Source organism: Pelophylax lessonae (assembly GCF_965119305.1).
Source record: "Pelophylax lessonae genome assembly, chromosome: 2".
NCBI lineage: Eukaryota > Metazoa > Chordata > Amphibia > Anura > Ranidae > Pelophylax > Pelophylax lessonae.
Window position 1 is genome coordinate 113,921,385 of NC_138769.1, and position 15,542 is coordinate 113,936,926.

General features: G+C 41.8%; 1 protein-coding gene across 1 annotated transcript in view; it reads right to left on the reverse strand.

The window, feature by feature from the left end:
* Positions 1-15,542, reverse strand: part of AKAP10 (A-kinase anchoring protein 10) — a 129,139-nt gene that overhangs the window by 52,022 nt on the left and 61,575 nt on the right. The window contains exons 6-7 of the mRNA XM_082247302.1: positions 11,195-11,279; positions 10,120-10,243 (exon numbers count right to left, since the gene is read on the reverse strand). Of these exons, the coding sequence (XP_082103428.1) occupies positions 10,120-10,243; positions 11,195-11,279 (209 nt within the window). The remainder of the gene's footprint in view (positions 1-10,119; positions 10,244-11,194; positions 11,280-15,542) is intronic.

The window sequence follows — 15,542 nt, forward strand, 5'->3', positions numbered from 1 at the left end:
CACTTAGCCCTCAGTGCCTCTGGTTCCTTTTGGTTCCTATTATCTCAGCGTCCTTCGTCTCCTTATATGGTGGTTCCTTCTCTTCTAGACAGTGTTAGGTACCTTCTCCTGGATATCTCTATCCTTCTTGTGGGGGTTTTCTATAATCCTCCCATTCTTGATTCCTTAATGTTTCTCTTGCTCCTTAGGGCTCATGTAAATAATAGGGGCCAACATAGTGTAGTAGTTCAAACTATTTATTCCAAACAAAATAGCCAACTCTCATTTAAAATTGCGCTCAAACGTCTGCCGGATACCGCTCCAGGAGAGGAACCACCATATAAGGAGACGAACGACGCTGAAATAAAAGGAACCAGAGGCACTGAGGGCTAAGTGATACAGGCGTATTACTTACCTAATTAAGGTGAGAATTTAGGACACCTAGAAGTGTATGCACTGAAGAAATCCAAGACACAGGAAATAAAGGTGGAGGAAGATAGAAAACACTACGGATCACTTTGAATTTATTTGATTTTAGTTTTTTTTTTTTTTTCGGACACTTACATAATATTTAGCACCAAAAGGAGCGAATCGTTTGATGTACTAATTTATATAGAAGCACTTTGTATGGTATATTCAGATACTGGCGCACCTGGTCACTTTAGATATTAAGCACTTTATATATTAATTTGGATGAAAGGCACTCCATATTTATTGATTATTTATTAGCACGGATTTCAATATATGTTATGCACAAAAGCACTGGAGGTTTAATTTACCCTCGTCACCGTTACTTGAAGCACACAAGCACTTTATTTTACTATATTTTTATAAAAAAAAAAAAAAAAAAAATTAACAGAGTGATACAGGATTATTATTTTTATGTGAATTGTTATTGGAAGAAAAGTGTGTGTGTGTGTGTGTGTGTGTGTGTGTGTATATATATATATGTATATATATATATATATATATACAGTGGGTACGGAAAGTATTCAGACCCCCTTAAATTTTTCACTCTTTGTTATATTGCAGCCATTTGCTAAAATCATTTAGGTTCATTCTTCTTCCTCATGAATGTACACATAGCACCCCATACTGACAGAAAAACACAGAATTGTTGACATTGTTGCAGATTTATTAAAAAAGAAAAACTGAAATATCGCATGGTCCTAAGTATTCAGACCCTTTGCTCAGTATTTAGTAGAAGCCCCCTTTTGATCTAATACAGCCAGGAGTCTTTTTGGGAAAGATGCAACAAGTCTTTCACATCTGGATTTGGGGATCCTCTGCCATTCCTCCTTGCAGATCCTCTCCAGTTCTGTCAGGTTGGATGGTAAACGTTGGTGGACAGCCATTTTTAGGTCTCTCCAGAGATGCTCAATTGGGTTTAAGTCAGGGCTCTGGCTGGGCCATTCAAGAACAGTCACGGAGTTGTTGTGAAGCCACTCCTTCGTTATTTTAGCTGTGTGCTTAGGGTCATTGTCTTGTTGGAAGGTAAACCTTCGGCCCAGTCTGAGGTCCAGAGCACTCTGGAGAAGGTTTTTGTCCAGGATATCCCTGTACTTGGCCGCATTCATTTTTCCCTCGATTGCAACCAGTCGTCCTGTCCCTGCAGCTTAAAAACACCCCCACAGCATGATGCTGCCACCACCATGCTTCACTGTTGGGACTGTATTGGACAGGTGATGAGCAGTGCCTGGTTTTCTCCACACATACCGCTTAGAATTAAGGCCAAAAAGTTCTATTTTGGTCTCATCAGACCAGAGAATCTTATTTCTCACCATCTTGGAGTCCTTCGGGTGTTTTTTAGCAAACTCCATGCGGGCTTTCATGTGTCTTACACTGAGGAGAGGCTTCCGTCGGGCCACTCTGCCATAAAGCCCCGACTGGTGGAGGGCTGCAGTGATAGTTGACTTTCTACAACTTTCTCCCATCTCCTGACTGCATCTCTGGAGCTCAGCCACAGTGATCTTTGGGTTCTTCTTTACCTCTCTCACCAAGGCTCTTCTCCCCCGATAGCTCAGTTTGGCCGGACGGCCAGCTCTAGGAAGGGTTCTGGTCGTCCCAAACGTCTTCCATTTGAGGATTATGGAGGCCACTGTGCTCTTAGGAACCTTAAGTGCAGCAGAAATCTTTTTGTAACCTTGGTCAGATCTGTGCCTTGCCACAATTCTGTCTCTGAGCTCTTCAGGCAGTTCCTTTGACCTCATGATTCTCATTTGCTCTGACATGCATTGTGATCTGGAAGGTCTTATATAGACAGGTGTGTGGCTTTCCTAATCAAGTCCAATCAGTATAATCAAACACAGCTGGACTCAAATGAAGGTGTAGAACCATCTCAAGGATGATCAGAAGAAATGGAAAGCACCTGAGTTAAATATATGAGTGTCACAGCAAAGGGTCTGAATACTTAGGATCATGTGATATTTCAGTTTTTCTTTTTTAATAAATCTGCAACAATGTCAACAATTCTGTGTTTTTCTGTCAGTATGGGGTGCTATGTGTACATTCATGAGGAAGAAGAATGAACCTAAATGATTTTAGCAAATGGCTGCAATATAACAAAGAGTGAAAAATTTAAGGGGGTCTGAATACTTTCCGTACCCACTGTATATATAAATAAAAGAGGAATTGGTTTAAAAACACCCTAAAGCGCATTATAACCCCCTACACATATTTCATAGTAGCTGTTTACTTAGTATCAGTTTTAGTCCCTCTGTGTTAGCGCAAGAACCATACCTTTAAATACTTGGCTTGCTGGAACACTGTGGTGGGTGGCTGGCTTGGTGTCACCCTGTGGATGGCTGGCTTGCTGGAATCAGTTTGTGGGTCAATAGCTGGCGGCTGGCACCCTGCTGTGGCTGGCTGGCACCCTGGTGGGTGGCTGAGGCCAGGGCCTGTGGGTGGCTGGCAGGCACCGTGGCCAGACTGCAGCTGGCTGCACACGAGGCTGTCTGAGGTGTGGGAGGCAGTCTTAGAAGGTAGAACGCGTGTAGCGCGCAGGAGAATGACGTCACAAGTGCGCCACGCACAATATCGGCAACTTCCGGGGCCGATTTCGATACATCGGGGAAAGTGCATATCGCCCCTTGATATATCGGTGTTGCCGATAATCGGTCGATCCCTACTTGTGTGTGATTTCCTCTCATCACTAGTTGTGTACCTTGATAAGGAAAAAAATCTCTCTCATGGGGACAAAGAAAGCACTAGAATCCGAACAGAGATTGTAGACCCTCTCCACAGTTCTGTCTGGATATCCACTTTACCAAGCATTTAAGCAGTACAAATGCATTATGGGATTCTGCTGTCCGTATTACGTTTTATACAGTGTATAATGGCACCAAAAACTAAGCAGTGTGTGATAAATAGCAGAACCAGCTTTGATCATTCTGCTCCATTACCTTAGTGCGTCTCCAAAGTTTCACAGTTTCCAGTGCGACTTTGATGCAACTTTCCACTCAATTGATTTAAAGTGGCATCAAGTATCACACCAAAGTAGTGCAGGAACATTTTAACCACTTCAGGACCAGGCCTTTTTCTGACACTTGTTTACAAGTTAAAATCAGTTTGTTTGTTTTTTTGCTAGAAAATGACTTCTAACCCCTAAACTTTATATATTTTTTTTTAGCAGAGACCCTAGAAAATAAAATGGAGATGGAATATTTTTTATCACACCATATTTGCACAGCGGTCTTACAAACGCATTTTTTTTTTTTTTTTTGGAAAAAAAATTCACTTTTTTGAAAAATAATAAAACAGCCCAATTTTTTCTAGAATGTGAAAAATAATGTTACGCCAAGTAAATAGATACCCAACATGTATTGCTTCAACATTGCACATGCTTGTGGAATGGCAACAAACACTGGTAGTTAAAAATCCCCATAGGCAACTTTTAAACATTTCTACAGGTTACCAATTTAAAGTTACAGAGGAGGTCTAGGGCTCAAATCATTGCCCTTGCTCTAACGATCGAAGCAATACCTCACATGTGTGGCTTGAACACCGTTTACATATGTGGCCGTGACTTGCGTATGAGTTGACTTCTGTGCGCGAGCAAACATGGGCGGGGCACTTAGTTTTTTTCCTATTTATTTTAGCATTTATTTTTACACTCTTCTTAAAAAAAAAGTTTTGATCACTTTTATTCCTATTACAAGGAATGTAAATATCCCTTTTAATAGAAATAGGCATGCCAGGACCACTTTAATCTGAGATCTGGGGTCAAAAAAACACAACTACACTATCACACAATCTCACATCTACACTGAAAAAGAAAAAAAAAATTTTCATGATGAAAAAAAAATAGGCTCTTTAATTCCGTTACTAGGAAGTGACGTATGATGTCGCTCCGGTCCTCCAAGGCCATAGAGTTGAGTGAGAGCTATCTTGCCCTCACTCGACTTCCTGCCTGAGGGTACAGCAGACCAGATAGTTTTCCCTGCTACCAACGGGTCCAGTAAGTGAGGGGGCACCTCTCCTGCCACCCATAAAGGTGATCCCATGGTGAATCCGCCTCTGGGACCACCCTTATGTTAAAGCAGACAGCCGGCAGTTTAAAAAAATACCTGGGTTATGGCAGCTATCTGCTGCCATAACCCTGGAATTTAATGTCTAAGTACCGAAGTAAAACTGAGGCGAGCGGTCCGTAAGTGGTTAAAGTCACGCAAATTTTAACAGGTGCCACTGAAAAGAATAGGCTGCATCTTGTCATGCGGCTTTGATATCCAAAGTCACATAAATTGCACAAGTGAGAATGGAAACAAACCTTTTACAACAAAGCCCTGGGATCAGCATAATGCATAAAATAATAAAACATGTGTAATTTCTCTTCAGCTTTCCCAATATTGCCTACAGCCCTACCAAACTAGCACACCACCATCCCACAGCAGTGCTGGGTGTCAATAGGTCATTTAGACCCTGGGTACTGTATTTTGTAATCTGAGAAAAGTGTGGGGGGGGGGGGGGGGAGATGTGTGGTAACACCGGGAGGGGACAGAAGCCTAAAGAGAAGGTACTAATCCGGTATTTCCTACCCCTGTAAAATTATTTAAATAAATTACCTACTGCCATACATCTTTGAATGGCAAAGTGGTGGGCATGATATTTATAAACACCAATACAAAAATAACCATCAGGCGGCCAGTAAATTCATTAATGCTTGTGAGGGGTTCAAAGACAATGTGTACAGAGCTGATCCAAGCAGCTCTGTACCTTGGGATTGCTGTTACTGGTCACAGACATAGCAATCATAGATGTAAGCTGTGTAGTCTGGAAAAAAGGGGCAAAAGGGGGAACCAATGAATGAATCATTCATTAGTTCCCAATCTCTGTATAAATCACAGCAGCAGATCATAATTCAAGTTTAACCCCCCACTCCTCTTCATCTCATCTCCTGTCTCTTGACCTGTATATTAACCCTTGATCTGCCTTACCCTGCACATCAACCCCATTATCTTGATCATCCTAATGTATGTGACCTGTACATCAACCCCTTCATCACCTCCTCTCACTTGTAGGACCTGTATTGTTGCATCTAGTGCACCATTACCAAGTTCCATGTTTAACTCCTTTTAATAATATCAGTAGGTTTCATAATTTCCAAAGTGGCGTTATTTTGTGGTGTTTGCACGGTCCTAACATTTTTATTGAAACAGAAATCCAAAACTCCATCTTAAGGAAAGTGATATAAATCAATTTAGGTACAGTGGTGCATGATGGAGTAACTGTCAAATTATCAAAGCACTGGTAACTGAAAAATGGCCTGGTTAAAAAAAGGGGTAATAGAGGTTGGTACTCAAGTGGCTAATGAGCATAAAGGCTTGTTTTGTGGGGTCCAAAACAAAACCCATATTGCCAAACCAACGCTTCACTCTCCTGCGCTGGAAGGTGGGCCTCACTCAGAGCCCATTCACACTAGCACGACTTGTGAGGAGACTTGTGTAGCCCCAGGTCGCTTGACATAACAAAAGCAATGTTAATCAATCAGTGCTGTCTTAATTGGCACTACTGAAGTCGCTCCGACTTCAGAAAAGGGTCCTGTACTACTTTGAGGCGACTTGTGATCCGACTTGTCCCATATACTTCAATGGGAGTCGCCTCCTTATCTTAATTGAAGCGACTTGTTATCAGACTTTGCAGAAGAATAAAGAGATTAGCCAGGCATTCCCCACATTGCAGCCATGCCTATATGGTGTGTATGTATGTATATATATATATATATATATATATAATGGTGTATATATTCCATTATATCTGCTTGGTCTGTGTGAGTGGCACTGGTGGACACTGATTCGTGGCACTGATACGTGGCACTGGTGGACACCGATTCGTGGCACTGATACATGGCACTGATACGTGGCACTGGTGGACACTGATTCATGGCACTGATTCGTGGCACGGGTGGACACTGATTCGTGGCACTGATACATGGCACTGATACGTGGCACTGGTGGACACTGATTCATGGCACTGATACGTGGCACTGGTGGACACTGATTCGTGGCACTGGTGGACACTGATTCGTGGCACTGGTGGACACTGATTCGTGGCACTGGTGGACACTGATTCGTGGCACTGGTGGACACTGATTCGTGGCACTGGTGGACACTGATTCGTGGCACTGGTGGACACTGATTCGTGGCACTGGTGGACATCGATGATTCGTGGCACTGGTGGACATCGATGATTCGTGGCACTGGTGGGCAGTGGCACTGGTGGACACATATGTGGCACTGGTGGGCAGTGATACGTGGCACTGGTGGGCAATGAGGAAATGAGTAAAAAAAAAAAAAAAAAAAAACAGAAAAGGGGAATTAGGTCACAACACATCATATTCTGATTGGCCAAACACAAAGTTGTCTGTCATATAAGTCGCGCAAAATAATTCACAAGTCGCGCTGAAGTCGCGGTAAAGTCGCGGTAAAATCGTGGTAAAAAGTCGCTCCGACATGGGGCAACTTATGGTCGCAGCAGTGTGAACCAGCTCTCAAAGAGGCTCCAAGGCTTAGATGCAAGTCATCCAGAATAGCGCTTGCCTTGTTGCCCTCCCAAGGCGATATGCGGATAGGCTGAGGACAAGAAAAAAAAGAGGGTTCACCGGCCTAGCGCATTACCTCAGATAAAATGGCTTTAATAAAGTTAAAAAACATACTCACAAACGAAGATAACTATAAGGCATATCAACAATATTTTTTGCAGGATCTGGGTTGTTACATCACAGTGATGAATTCCTCTGCAGCGACTGGCTAACGTGTTTCGAGGACCTCCCTCTTCCTCAGAGCCTGCTGCACTGAGACACAACCTCTAAATTTATACAACCTAAATTATTCCATGGAGGTAGAACCCTGGGGGGTGGACCGTCCCAGGTGGGTGTGTGTGCCTGGTGATATCAAAAACAAGCACACTGTATATACACAGGCTGCTTGCGCTACATTTAATCTGTCACACTTCATCTAACAAACTAAAAAGATGAAAACATACATGGCCAAATTAAAACTCTTTTCTTTACATACAGCTGTGGTCATAAGTTTACATACACTGGCAGAATTTATGATTTCTTGGTCATTTTTCAGAGAATATGAATGATAACCCAAAAACTTTTCTTTCACTCATGGTTAGTGTTTGGCTGAAGCCATTTATTATCAATCAACTGTGTTTACTCTTTTTAACCACTTCAGCCTCGGAAGGTTTACTCCCTTATTGACCAGGCCATTTTTTTGAGATTCGGCACCGAGTTAATTTAACGTAACATTACATACACGGTCGTGCGACGCTGTACCCAAATACATATTGATGTCCTTATTTTCCCCACAAATAGAGCTTTCTTTTGGTGGGATTTGATCACCTCTGCGGCTTTTAGATTTTGCGCTATAAACAAAAAAAGAGCGACAATTTTGAAAAAAAAAAAAAAACATTTTTTTACTTTCTGCTATAAAATATTCCCAATAATTTTTTTTTATTTTTTTACCGGTTTAGGCCAATTTGTATTCTGCTACATATTTTTGGTATAAAAAAAAAAAAAATCGCAAAACGCGTATTTTAATTGGTATGCGCAAAAGTTATAGCGTTTACAAACCATGGGATAGATTTTTGGACTATTTATTTTAATTTTTTATTCGTAATGGCGGCGATCAGCGATTTTTAGCAGGACTGCAACATTGCAACAGACAGATAGGACCCCTGACTGATATTTTTAATGCTTTTTGGGGACCAGTGACACTAATGCAATAATCAGTGCTAAATATTATGCACGGTTACTGTATAAATGACACTGGCAGGGAAGGAGTTAATACTGGGGTGATCAAAGGGGTTAAATGTATGCCTAAAGTGCTTACTCACTGGAGGGGGGGATGGTTCTGTGACAGGCACAGAGAGATCGCAGTTTCAGCTTAGCTGAAACTGCTGATCTCTCCCTGCCTGTCTGACAGAAAATCTGCCTGCTTTGTTTACATAAGCAGGCAGCTCTTCTCTCGGTTTCGCCGACGATCACAGGAGGGCAGTGGGAATCACCGCCGCTCCGCCCGCGTGGCGCCAAAACCAAGTGCACTGCAGTCACGTAGTACTACGTGACTTGACGCAGCTGAGCCGCCCTGCCGCAGTAATACGGCGGGCGGTCGGCAACTGGTCAAATCATAATGACAACAGAAACTACCCAAATGACCCTGATCAAAGGTTTACATACCCCAGTTGTTAATACCGTGTATTGCCCTCTTTAACATCAATGACAGCTTGAAGTCTTTTGTGGTATTTGTGGATGAGGCTCTTTATCTTCTCAGATGGTAAAGCTGCCCATTCTTCATGGCAAAAAGCCTCCAGTTCCTGTAAATTCTTGGGCTGTCTTTCATGAATTGCACATTTAAGATCTCCCCAGAGTGACTCAATGATATTGAGGTCAGGAGACTGAGATGGCCACTCCAGAACCTTCAATTTATTCTCCTGTATCCAATGGCAGGTCGACTTGGCCTTGTGTTTAGGATCCTTGTCATGTTGGAATGTCCAAGTACATCCCATGCGCAGCTTTCGGCTGATGAATGTACATTTTCCTTCAGTATTTTTTGATAACATACTGCATTCATCGTGCCATCAATTGTGACCAAATTTCCTGTGCCTTTGTAGCTCGCACATCCCCAAAACATCAGCGATCCACCTCCGTGTTTCACAGTAGGAATGGTGTACCTTTCATCATAGGCCTTGTTGACTCACCAAAAATAGCATTTATGGTTGTGGCCAAAAAGCTCAGCTTTTGTCTTATCACTCCAAATGACTGTGCCTGAAGGTTTGAGGCTGGTCTCTGTGCTGTTTGGCGTATTGGAAGCGGGATACTTTGTGGCATTTGTGTAGTAAAGGCTTTCTTCTGGCGACTCGACCATGCAGCCCATCTTTCTTAAAGTGCCTCCATATTGTGCATCTTGAAACCGCCACACCACATGTTTTCAGAGTCCTGTATTTCACCTGAAGTTATTTGTGGGTTTTTCTTTGCATCCCAGACAATTTTCCTGGCATTTGTGGCTGAAATTTTAGTTGGTCTACCTTTCAACAGAACCCCTCATTTTCCACTTCTTGATTAGAGTTTGAGCACTGCTGATTGGCATTATCAATCTTTTTATATACCTTTTCTGTTTTATACAGTTCAACTACTTTTTCCCGCAGATCCTTTGACAATTATTTTGCTTTCCCCAAAGACTCAGAATCCAGAAACGTCAGAACAGCACTGGATGAAAGATGCAAGGGTCTGTCAGGAGTCCAGAAACGTTTATACACATACACTAATTACAAGCAAACAGATCACAGGTGAGGATGGTTACCTTTAATAGCCATTCAAACCCCTTTGTGTCAACTTGTGAGCATGTTATCAGGCCAGAATCACCAGGGTATGTAAAATTTGATTAGGGTCATTTGGGTAGTTTCTTTCATTATGATTTCAAAAGAGTAAACACAGTTGATTGATAATAAATGGCTTCAGCCAAACACTAACCATGATGAAAGAAAAGATTTTGTGTTATCATTTATATTCTCTGAAAAATGGCCAAGAAATCATAAATTCTGCGAGGGTATGTAAACTTATGAGCACAACTGTAATTGGCAATGAGCAACATTAATGATAATGAGTGATGAAACCAGAAACAAATTGAGTAGTCTTACCTCTGAAAAGTAAAAGAGTGCCGATTCGCAGAACAATATATCTGACAGGTAAACTATTCCACTGGTCAACACTTCAATCTGATATTTACAGAAATGCTGACTGCGCAAAAATTCAGGAAAGTGCCTGTACAACAGGGAGGAAACAATTAGTAATGCTCTGAAATTGATCATTAACAAACATAGCTAATTAGTCTAGATTTTTTTTTTTTATCAAAAAGCACAATTTTCTTTATCCATCAAAGATATTTGGATGCTGCAATTCTACAGTATTGGTTAAAAAACTACAGCAACCCCTTAAGTCCCGGTTCACACTATTGCGATGCGGGAACACTGCGAATATACTGCGTGTTCCTGCATCGCATCCGCAGAACAGGCAGTTCACACTGCCATATGCGATACGCTGGGGGTGTCAATTCAAAGTTAACGACATCCCCAAATCAGATCACATATCGCAGTGCGGTCTGACAGTTCGCGCAGAATCGGATAGCACTAGTGTGAACCACCATGCGATCCGATTCTGCTGCGGACCAAAAAAGGGGTCCTGTGCGAGTTCACTGCGATTGCGGTGTGAATTCAGCCATACAAACTGTATGGCTGAATTTGCACCGCACAGACATCGCATGCGATTTTAGAAGCAGTGCGCTCCGAATCATATGCGATGTCTGCCATCTTAATAGTGTGAACAGGCACTAACTGGTTATTGGCAATTGCTTCAAAATACAATACATGTCACACTACCAAAATGTTACTTTTGTTTTTTATTTGGGTTGACCCTTACCCTTCTTCTAGTTTTAGCCATTAGGCCCATAAAACATTTCTTCAGGTAAGGAAGGGTGTGTGGGGGGGGGGGGGGACAGTTTGAGGGTTGGGTGTTGGGGGAAAGCAAACCATGTTTCACGTCACATCCTAAAATTGGGTATAACATGATTGAAACATGTTTATAAAGATGGAGTATGTCTAACTTTTGATATTAAGATATTTTTAATATTTTGTTTGCCCTGATTCTTGTATGTATTCTAAACTTTATTTTATGTAAGTGTAAAGATGCCCCATACCTACGGTTGTAAAAACTTACTCTTGTTCCATGGCATTAAATACTATGGCCTGTGCTGTAACAAAGCAGTTGGGGTCCACTTGCCCATCTTCGCCACAGATCTTTGCTACAAATAATAAAAAAAAACATGCAATCAGATCATTCCCAACAGGCAGAGCTGCAAACACCTGTTTCCTGCTCTGTGTAACTGTGTTGAAAAGTTGGTGCTTAAGATAATAACTATCACATTTTTTTGCATTAAGGATGCATTCCATGTAACCAAGACTGAACTTGGGTTCTGTTCACATTAGCGCATCTCCAAAGTCACAAGTTTTTCAGTTTTAAGTGCGGCTTTTGGTGCGACTCTGATCCGACTCTACATTTTCTGGACCAAAGTCTCATCAAAGTAATGCAGGCACCTTTTCAAAGTCACAGCAACTTTAAGCCATACAGATTTGAACAGGTGCCATTGAATAGAAGCTAAATCACTTATAGCGTCAACCAAAATTTTAGAAATACTATAGATAAGGCCATGATGTGCCAAGGCTTACTGGCTTATTTACACTCTTCCTTGTATTCTTCCTTGTATTTTAGACAATGATGGCAATTGTTATTAGTTTCTATAAGTGCTAAAAACTTTTGTTTTGGACCACAAAATTTACAAGAGCTCTGATGTTTTACAGTGGAATGTATGTAAAGAACTACAGCAGGGCTTAAAGAGCTAGACAGTTTATAGCAAAAAATGGCAAGCAACATTTTTTTATACAGAGACAAACTCCAGGCAGATATACAACACAAAATAATGCAGCTGCATATTCATTAACAAAACACATATAGTGCCTAATCACACTATTGCATTGTGGTAATGCACTTTAAATTCATTGCATATTCGTACTGTTCATTCAGAAAGGACCCAAACATCCCTTGCAGACTTCGGATGGAAGAATATCTTGGATCTAGCAGTTTAATAGGCAGCAGTACTTGCATATGTCCACTGAATATTTCTCTTTATAAAAAATAAATAAATAAAATGTTTGAATGCAATGTTTGGGTTAGAGCCCATTCACACTAGCACGACTTGTGAGGCGACTTGTGTAGCCCCAGGTCGCTTGACATAACAAAAGCAATGTTAATCAATCAGTGCCGTCTTAATTGGCACTACTGAAGTCGCTCCGACTTCAGAAAAGGGTCCTGTACTACTTTGAGGCGACCTGTGATCCAACTGTCCCATATACTTCAATGGGAGTCGCCTCCTTATCTTAATTTAAGCGACTTGTTATCAGACTTTCCAGGAAGAAGAAAGATTAGCCAGGCATTCCCCACAGACAAAGTCGCCCGTCTCTTCAAAGTAGTGCACAAGTCTCTAAACAAGTCTCTAAACAAGTCTCTAAACAAGTCTCTAAACAAGTCTCTAAACAAGTCTCTAAACAAGTCTCTAAACAAGTCTCTAAACAAGTCTCTAAACAAGTCTCTAAACAAGTCTCTAAACAAGTCTCTAAACAAGTCTCTAAACAAGTCTCTAAACAAGTCTCTAAACAAGTCTCTAAACAAGTCTCTAAACAAGTCTCTAAACAAGTCTCTAAACAAGTCTCTAAACAAGTCTCTAAACAAGTCTCTAAACAAGTCTCTAAACAAGTCTCTAAACAAGTCTCTAAACAAGTCTCTTCAAGTCACGGGGCGACTTTCTGGTCGTGGTAGTGTGAACCGGCTCTTAAAGTGATACTAGAGTTTCGTTTAAAAATAACATGTCATACTAACCTGCTCTGTGCAGTGGTTTTGCATAGAGCAGCCCAGATCCTGCTCTTCTCGGGTCCCTCGCTGGCGCTCCTGGCTCCTCCCTGCTGCAGAGTGCCCCCACAGCAAGTAGATTGCCATGGGGGCACCTAAGCCAAGCTGCTGCTCTGTGTGTCCATTCAGACACAGAGCAGCGGCTTAGCGTGCCCCCCCCCCCCAATTAGGAGGAGACCCTGACAGCCGAGACTCTCATGCAACATCACTTAATCAAGATGGGGCTCAGGTAAATATTAGGGGGGCTGCTGGAAAACAGAAGGTTTAGCCTAATGCACAGAATGCATTAAGATTAAAATAATTCTGACTTTAGAACCTTTTTCTAAAATCCATCCCAGAGGAGAAAAATGAACAAAAGCCAAATTTTTTACAAGACTGAGGCATGAAACCCTATTACACACAATCATGTGGTATTCACATTAATAGGGAAAATCTCTGAACAAATCCACATGAAGAAGCTGCACTGATTCTCTTGTCAGGATTTCTCCCCCATATCTGGCCATATGTTAACTGTACACCTACAAGATGATTTAGATGAACATGACAGCCAGATGTGTTTCACACATTAGTGCTTATTACACTATTACAGCTTTTCATAGAAGACTATCCCTGGGCTCACATGCTACTTGGTCAGCAAACACAGCAAAAAATTCTGCAGAGTAATGCTGGCTATAGATGGATAAAATTCTACAAAAATGTTTTGGTTAAGTCTTAAGAAAATATACAAAAAATTCTTAGAACATTCAAACGTTGTTTAAAAGACTTTCACTGTTAGAAATTACAATAGTTTGAGAAATAATTGTCATCATGCTCAGACAGCTGCCAATCATCTGTAAGAAAGAGTAAGCTGCCCTAATGTAAAGCTGCCCTAATGTAAATCTAGAAATTCATATAGCAGGGATCAACAGGTTACTGACAAGAAACCGCATTCACAATATGGTATTGTAAGGAATTTGTTTAGTGTCCCGGAAATTGTCTTTACTGCTCCCACGTAAAATCATGTATAGGGTAATGCAATTGCAGTCCATAAAACAAGCATTGCAGTTCAGCAACTACTACTCTGGATTTTCCTGTATACAGTTTGAAAGACGTTGACAGAAAAATATAGAAGCCACCAGAGCCATGTGTGTGCATTAATGCTCTAAACAAATTGGATTTTTGTCTTACCACACAATCCTTTTCTCTGATGTTTATTGACGGACACAGCTACAGATCTTGACCATTTGGTTATGCTGCCTCCTACAGGAGCAAGACACTAGGCAGGAAAAAACATTACCATGCCTATGGGGCAGTCCAAGGGGGCATACTCCCACTTTCTGCTATAGGCACTCAGTTTTGTTGCAAGCAGTGTCAGAAGAATTTATAACCCAAATCAATAGAGGGGTGGGTGCTGTGTCTGTCAATGCACATCAGAGAAAAGGATTTTATGGTATGACAAAAATCCAATTTTCTCTTTCGTTCATTGGCGGACACAGTTCCAGATCTTCTTGACCATTGGGAGGTCCCAAAGCAGTGTCAAACATGAGGGGTGGGAAAAGACATAGCAAGAAAAAATTCCCCAAAAGGCTAAACCTAGCCAACCAGGTAACAAGAGCTCAACCAAGAACTGGAGTTCACCTGAAAAATTACACCTTTAAAAAGCAGCCTTCAAAACCTTGCGGCCAAAGGCAGAGGCGTCCGCAGATGCCAACACATCCACTTTATAACATTTTCTGAAAGTGTGCACAGACGACCAGATGGCCGCCTTGCATACCTGCACCATGGATGCCCGATGACGAAAGGACAAAGAGGTGCTAAGCGTTCTTGTAGAATGTGCATTAACAGGGAAAGTAGGATCCTGACCATTAATAGAATAGGCCTGCACCACCATCTGCCTGATACATCCGGAAAATGGTCACAGCAGATGCAGCCAGCCCTTTACGAGGTCCATCCATAAGGACAAATAGTGAGTCCTATTTACTGAAGGACTCCATGACCGCCAGATACACCCTAATTGCCCGAATCACATACAGGCAATCTCTTTAGAGAGTGTTAATGGAAACCATAAACAACCTTTGGAAGGAACGACTGACAGGGACAAAGTGCTACAATTTCTCTGTAAACCACCAGATAAGGGGAATGACAAGACAACGAAGCCAACTCCGACACCCTGCCTGCAGAAGTAATAGCCACCAAGAAGGCTACTTTGTTTCAAAGTGAGCAGAGGAACCGACAGCACCAAATTGAGGTCCCATGGGGGCAACAGAGACCTCCCCGGGGGAGCCAAGTGGCGGACCCCCTGAATAAAAGTATGAATCAAGGAGTGCGTAGCCAAAGGGTGTTGAAAGAAAATTGCCAAGGTCAAAACTTGGCCCTTGATGGTTCCCAAGGCCAAGCGATGATCTACCCCTTTTTAGAGGAACTCAAAATTCTAGCCACCAAAAAGGAACAGGGGGAAATCAGAGCTTCACACCACACAATATATGCCCTCCAGACAAGATGATAAATCTTCCTAGAAGTAGATTTTTTTTAGCTTTTAACAGCATGGGAATAACCAATTCTGACGACCCCCCTATCCTTCAGCACCTGGCTTTCAATAGCCATGCTATTAAAGCCAGCGACT